The 7,331-nt window shown below is 58.2% G+C and overlaps 1 protein-coding gene across 1 annotated transcript; it reads right to left on the bottom strand.

Annotated features, from left to right (window-relative positions):
* Nucleotides 1-3,900: 3,900 nt before the first annotated feature.
* SOX1 (SRY-box transcription factor 1) lies at nucleotides 3,901-6,658 on the bottom strand. The gene has a single exon (XM_036458610.2). It carries the CDS (start codon nucleotides 5,815-5,817, stop codon nucleotides 4,648-4,650), a length of 1,170 nt encoding a protein of 389 aa, XP_036314503.1. The 5' UTR covers nucleotides 5,818-6,658; the 3' UTR covers nucleotides 3,901-4,647.
* Nucleotides 6,659-7,331: the final 673 nt, after the last annotated feature.

Genomic DNA, 7,331 nt, shown 5'->3' with positions numbered 1-7,331 from the left:
CCGGTCCGGCCTGGGCCCAGGCTGCACCCAAGTGAGTTGGGGGGCGGGCGCCCAGGCCGCAGGCTGCAGAAAGGAACCTTGGGCCCCCAGCTCCTCCCGCTCCGAGCCTGCGGGGACGCAGCCCAGGGAAGGCTGGGGACCCGCAGCTCCCAGGCACCGGCCAACCCGGACCCAAGCTCCACAGGGAGCATCCCGGGACTGCCGCCGGGACTACCGGGGGCCAAGCTTTGGAGGACGCAGGAGGCGGTGAGGAGAGACAAAGAGAAGGCCGGAGAGAGAGGGAAGAAGGGAAGATGCTGGAGGCAGGGAGGAGAGGAAGGGAGAGAAGAGGAGGAAGGAAAGGAGACGTGGATGGATAACGCGCCTGGAAGGGGATTCCAGAGAGGTGGAGAGGAAAGGAATTGTGCAGGACGAGGAGCGAAGGCCGGGAAATCGCCCCCTGCTCAGGGCTTAATTGTGCACCGAGCAAGAAAAGGGCGACCTTGGGAAGGCGGAGGGTGGGGGTGGGGGAGTTGTTGCCCCCCGTCGGAAGGGGACCCAGGATCCGGATCCTGGGCGCAGGGCGCCGCCCGCCGCATCAGTTGGGTCCCCGGGGGTGGGTGCGGCGGGGGCCGGGCGGGCGCGCAGCTGGAGAGGAAGGGCCCCGAGGATGGAGGGAGGGCGAGTGGGAGGAGCAGGAAGGGAGGCCGGGGAAAGGAGTGGGGGCAGGGAGGAACTCAGCGGCACCCCGCCGGGCTGGGAAACACTGGCCCGGGCCGCGAGCAGAGGGCGAAGGTGAAGGTCCCTGCCTGCCCACTTCCCCGCCCCGGCCTCCCTCCCGGCCGGCACTCTCCGAGCCCTCGCAACTCCCGACCCTGCAGAGGGAGGGGGTGGGGGCAAGAACCCCGGGCCCACTTCCCTGGGATCGGCGCCTCGGGGACCCCGCGCCCCCTTCCCCCTCCCCCCTTCCTTTCTGGCCCGGCCTTTCAATCCCGCCAAATTGTCACGCTGGAAAAAGAGCTGCGCCAAGGCCAAGTCTGCTTTTCACTTGAAGTTTCCAAGGAATCAAACCTATTATTACATTTTGCCGCCGACGTATCGGGAGCCTCTGTCCCGCAGGCCGGGCTGCGGGAGCGGGGGTGGGAGCGCGGCCCGGTCGCCCCAGAGCGCGCCTGGCCAGGGGCCTGCCACCCGCGATGAGCTTCTCGAATGAACCAGAATTTTTCCGGAGACAGAAACCTGCGTTGCCCGGTCTTTGTCGGGGAAGATGAAATGCGTGGATATGCGCGCTATTCTTCTTCCACATGCATGATGTTAATAGACCCATCAGTCACGCCACCCGGCACGCATATGCAGAGCAGGCGCGCGCGGTACCCGCTACTGGTTTTTAAGATTAATTCATTGCTAGCTACTGGTGGGTTTCTTTGGCGGGAGGTGATCCAAAGTCCTAACAACAATTACAGGGGCCAAATGGTTGGGTTTTTGTTTTGTTTTTAAGATGAGGTGGTGTAGAGGAGGTTCGGAGACATGCGGGAAAACCCTCAAGCAAATCCTGTTACCCTCAGCTGAGAGAGCCAGGCTGCGCGGGAAGGCCTGCCCAGGAAGAATTCCCGCAATGGTCCCCGCTGGAAGTTGTGCAAACTTTGTCAAGGCCCCCCAAAAATCCGGTCCCCGTGCTCCACACCGGTTTCAAACAAAATAGAAATACCATCTCATGATTTAGGAAGTGACTGAAGGCATCATGTAATCATTACCATCAGATAATATTTCATGAATATGATGTGGAGCACCTTGGCAAGCACTGAATTCAGTGTGGTCCCGTAGTGGGCTAAATCCGTGAATTTAAATAGGAGAAACACTGCAGGCCAGACGGGGTCCCTTCCTGAGAGGAATTCTAGCTAATCTCTCCTCCCCTCCCACCCCATATTGTTTTTAAATGGAGTCATTCAAGAATTTGCTTTTTTCCTTGTCCTTCTAGCCAACCAGACAAATTTGCTGCAGTTCAAGGAATTCTTATTTTAAGACCTTTCTGGGGTTTTTAACAAGTGACTTGGAGTACTTGGCACTGAGTGTTTCTGCTGACTATGTATGAGGCGCATACGGAAAAATGCCCAACTCTAAATCCATCCATCTTCTGGGAAGCCGACAGACAGGCCTGCCTGGAGTCCCGAGCGTACTGCTCAACCTTATGGCATCAGGCATTTCAAGTGAGACCCACATCACTAACAGGTATGAGCTAAGACTTAGGTGTCAGTCATTGAGAATAGATATAAACTTGGGCATGCGCTTAATGTGAGCATGGTCATACATCTATCTGCCCCTTTAGAAGTCTAGCTTGGGAGCTAGCAAAAGAACTAGGGAGTCTATTTAACTCCGAGGATATCAGAGTGCTCTGGCCCTTGGATGGGCTGGCGAGTTAACAGAGCATTACAGAACCTCCCAAAGCTCTCCCAGAGGGGACTCTGTGTGTGTGTGGCACTTATTCCCAGATCTCTGATGCTGTTCTGCTTAGCAACCCTCATATATTCAGCCACTGTTTCACAAAGGATCAGATTGCTAAGGCAGAAAAAAAAAAAGAAAAAAAAAAGAAAAAGGAGGGGCGCTTTATTATCTTGTTAGGAAGAAGCAATCGACATCTTTTTTTAAAAATTTTTTTCAGTCACTCTAAGAAATGGGTGGTTTAAGCAAAAGTATCAAAATGACTCCAAAAAAATTACACATCAATTGTCAGCTGAGCATTTTACTTAAAGCTGTTTCTACTGCAGGTTGAATTGGGTTCTCATTAACCCACTACGATAGGCCCATTTTTGGATGGAGAGTTTATACTCATTCCAGGATAAGAAAAGATATTGAGAGAATGAGGGGGTTGATGAAATCAACATATTTTGATCTGGGTTAAAGGTTTCTTTTTTCAAAAAATATAATTTCACTTTTATGTTGTGACTCATTTCAAAACGTATTTGCTACAGTATACCATTTAAATTCAATATTTAATGCTGTCAGATTATTTGAAGACAAAGTTTACAGAAAACTTTAAATTCCAGAAGAAAAAAACTGCAATGTACCAATAAACACCTAGAAAAAATATAACTAAAAATTTTAAAGCGTTAACCAACCTTAGATCTGGTCAGGAATAATCAACAGCGCATTTTGCATTCACATAGGTTAGCGACTTGCATCGCAGTTCACTCGGGGTGGGGGTGGGGTGGGGGGAGTGGCCAATTTTGGGTCTCTGTGTGCGAAAACCCAGCAAAAATTATTCTGCTCTTTCCCAGGGAGAAATAAGCCAGGGGGAGGGACGGAGGGGGCTTGGTTACAGTACATTTTGGTCCAGAGATTGTGTTTCCTGGAGCCAAATCTAGATAAATTCCACCTGCAATCTTGTTAATTGCAGGGAAATAGGGGCCCCTATGCCCCATGCAGTGGTCTTTTGTCATCCAACCTTGGCCTAGTCCCGCCATTGGGCTCTTCTCTCCTGGGGGCACGGATCTGGGGCCAGCTAGAGGATGCAAAGCCCACAGCAAGGAATAATAATAATAAAAAAAAAATCCCGCAGTGATGGCCCAAAGATAAAAAACACACCAAAGGGCCAGCGTATAAAACGACTTTTTTTTTTCTGTAATGATTTTCCATTCTGTATGAACACTGTAAACTCTACAAAATAATCCATTGGTTTTAACTTCCTTCCCTTCCACTGAACGAAGCTCTGTAAAAATCGTACCCTCTCCCCTGGGGTTCCCTTCACTCTTAAACCATGCTGATAATTTCTCCTTCGTCAGATTTACTAATTGTATTCTGAGCTCATAAAACATGCATATACAACTAGCACGTTTCAAATTTATGGGAAGAACCGGTTTTTTTTTTTTCCTCTCTTGAATTTATTGACTCGATGCATGTTTAAAGAGGGGTTATCTTTTTTCGTTTTTACTAGAAAGGCTTTTTAGGAAACTATGTACATAATCTGAATACCCCTCCCCACGCTGAAACTCCTAAATTAAAACTTCACAATGCATTTACAGGAAATAATTACAAAACAAAAAAAAATGGAAAAGCTCAGATACAGAAAAGTTTTACAAAACTCAAGAATAGAACGCTGCCATCAGAAAAGGGGGTGGGGGCATCATCTCTTTGTATAAATTAACAAACCAACCCAAAAAGTGGTAACAGCTACGGAAAAAAACCTCGTGTTTGGATCTGCCTTACTAACATCGATAAAAACAAAAACAAAAAAAACAGAACAGCTCCCGGACCACCAAACAAACGCCAGCAGGAAGCGAGGCATCCAGGAAGAGAGTGAGCGCGCCGCCGGCGGGGATAGAAAAGTTGGAGTCGCCTCTTGCTTGGTTTTGGTCTTTGTGTCCCCCTCCAGCCAAGAAACGCTTTTTTTCAGCCTCTGTGGGTGATAAATACTGTACAAAAAGTCTCCAGAAAACACCAAGTCCAGTCTAAAACACCAAGTTCAGTCTAGGTGTCCGCGCCTAGCCGTTCCCAGAAGCTCCCAGAAAGAAGGCGAGTGGGGGACAGGGGTGGGGGGTTGTCACCTCGTGTTCGTCGCCGGTGTTTTCCTTCCTACGAGAAGGTGGAAACGTCTGCAGCACAAAAGCAAGGCCGCGCGGGGCTAGACCGGGAGGGAACCTCGGTCCGGCCAAGCCAGTCCCCCTCGGGTCCCTAGATGTGCGTCAGGGGCACCGTGCCGTTGACGCCCGCGCCCGCGCCCTGGTAGTGCTGCGGCAGCGAGTGCAGCCGGCTCTGCGCCGCGGCCGCCGCCGCCGCGGCCGCCGGGTCGCCGCCCTCCCCGGCCGGCAAGTACATGCTGATCATCTCGCGCAGGTCCCCGGGGCACGGCGCTCGCGAGTGCGCCGGGGCCGGCGGGCTGCCGCTGGGCTCCGACTTGACCAGGGAGCCGAGCGCGCCCAGGGCGCCCGACGACGCGGCCGCCGCCGCCGCCGCCGCCGCCACGGCCGAGTTCTGGTGCGCGCCCCCCGCGGCGGCGGCGGCGGCGGCGGCCGCGGCGCCGTAGGGGAGGCCGCCGTAGCCCGAGGGCGAGGCGCTCATGTAGCCCTGCGAGTTGGAGATGGGGCTGTACTGCAGCGCGCCCATGTCGTAGCGGTGCATCGGCTGCGGGTTGTGCGGGTGCGCGTGCGGGTGGTGCGGGTGCGGGTGCGCCGGGTGCGCGTGCGGGTGCGCGCCGCCGGCGCCCGGGTGCTGCCCGTAGGCCAGCTGCGCCTCCTGCATCATGGCCGCGGCCGCCGCCGCCGCCGCCACCGAGCCCGGGTAGGCGCCGTTGGCCCAGCCGTTGACGTGAGCATAGCCGCCTCCCGCCGCGCCGCCGCCGGGGCTCTCGAGCCGCTGGCCCACGGCCGCCGCGGCACCCACGCCCACGCCCATGGCCACGGCGCCCCCGCCGCCCGCGCCGGCCGCCAGCAGCCCGCCGGCCAGCGAGTACTTGTCCTTCTTGAGCAGCGTCTTGGTCTTGCGGCGCGGCCGGTACTTGTAATCCGGGTGCTCCTTCATGTGCAGCGCGCGCAGCCGCTTGGCCTCGTCAATGAACGGCCTCTTCTCGGCCTCGGACATGACCTTCCACTCGGCGCCCAGGCGCTTGCTGATCTCCGAGTTGTGCATCTTGGGGTTCTCCTGGGCCATCTTGCGCCGCTGCCCCCGGGACCACACCATGAAGGCGTTCATGGGCCGCTTGACCCGGTCCTGGTTGGCCTTGGCGCCCCCGCCGCCGCCGCCGCCGCCTCCCCCGCCGCCCACGCCGGCCGGGCCTGACAGGTTCGTGGGGGCCTGGGCGCCGCCAGGCGAGTGCAGGTCGGTCTCCATCATCATGCTGTACATGGGGGCGGCTCGCGGGTTCACCGGCAGCACGCGGAGAGGTCCTGGAGCATAGACGGCCGGCCGGGAGGGCTGGGAGATGGAGAGGGTCTCAACCAGAGCAATACTTGGGGGGCGGGTGTGTGGGGAGAGAGAGGTCTTAGCGGAGAGAAGAAGCGGGGAGGTGGAGGCAAACACAACAAAAAAGAGGCAAAAAACAAAACAAAACAACACACGCACTGATCAGCGCCGGTCCGGCTCACAGGTGGAAAGTTTCTCCTCGCGCACAAACCACTTGCCAAAGAGGGTGATGACCAGAGGTCGCTGTCCTAGGCGCCGCCGCCGCAGCAGCAGGGTCGCTCTCGGCAGAGCAGCGCAAACAGGTGCAAATCGTGGCCAAGTTGCAGCTCCACTTTTGGGGAACGAGAATGATGCGCGGGCTCCCCGATCCGGACTCTCCGTCTCCTCCGCGGCGGCCGCGGTCTCCCGGCGCCGTCTCCGTCTCCTTTCGTGCTGCACACTCGGTCCTCGGCGGCCTCCAACTCCGGGGATGCAACTTCTAGCAGGGCGGCGCGCCGCGTGCGCCGGGCATGTGCGGGTCCCAGGTGCCTAGGGGGGAGCGAGGCGCCGAGGGGGGAGCGGAGGGGGAGCGGTGCTGGGGGGGGGGGTCACGGTGCCGCTGGGGAGGGGGGCCGGGGGCAGACAAGGGGGCGCAGGCGCGGAGAGAAGTCCAGGAAGCAGCCGGGGCCGCCGCCGAGCCCGGGCTGCCCGCTGCCTGCCCGGGGCCGTGCGCTGGGAGCGGAGGCGCACACGGGGCCGGCGGCGCGCGGGGCCCAGCAGCCATACGCCCGGCCCGGGCTGCCATTAAATGAGCGCGCCGCGGCCAATGGGAGCTGGCGGCGGCGGTGATTTGCATGGCGCGCTGGCGAGTGACGTGGGGAGGGAGTAGATGCACTGGGCGCGGGCGGCGGAGCGGGGAGGAGGGGAAGAAGGAAGGGGGAGCAGGGGCAGGAAGGAGGGAGGGGGGGGAGGAGGCCCGGGAGGGGGTCACCGCCGAGCTGCTTCCTGATTGCGCGCGGCGGCGGCGGTGGCGAACTCCGAGCTCCCCCTTGCCTCTCCCAGCCCGCGCGCTCCGCGTGATGAACGACTGGGTTTAAAAGTAGACGGAGAGAATTCGGGGGGGGGGGGAGGGAGCGGGGGGAGAGGGAAGGAGGTGAGGAATGCAGAATACAGCCCCTAGCCACGTTTAACTGGGCGCATCCTTGACCCCCAGCTCCTCCTCTGCCCACCGCAGGCCAGCTCTGCGCCAGCTGGGAAGGGGGAAAGTTGGGGACTGGGGCAGGAACCTCGCCCTCGTCTCCGCCCCTGGGGTGGGGAGGAAGGGCGCGACCTCAGGAGCAGGAAATACTGTCCGAGGAACGCCATTCTAAAGCCCCCACCTCGAGATCTGCGAGGCTTGGGCAACTCAGTTCCCTTCGCTCTCCCAGGGCTCTGAGCTCCACTGCAGCGTGCTCTGCAGTTCCCCAGTGCCCCGTCTC

The sequence above is a fragment of the Pipistrellus kuhlii genome, unplaced genomic scaffold, assembly GCF_014108245.1.
Source record: "Pipistrellus kuhlii isolate mPipKuh1 unplaced genomic scaffold, mPipKuh1.p scaffold_m20_p_3, whole genome shotgun sequence".
Classification (NCBI taxonomy): Eukaryota; Metazoa; Chordata; class Mammalia; order Chiroptera; family Vespertilionidae; genus Pipistrellus; species Pipistrellus kuhlii.
The sequence above is the reverse complement of the archived record's forward strand: the minus strand, read 5'-3'. Positions and strand labels throughout refer to the sequence as shown.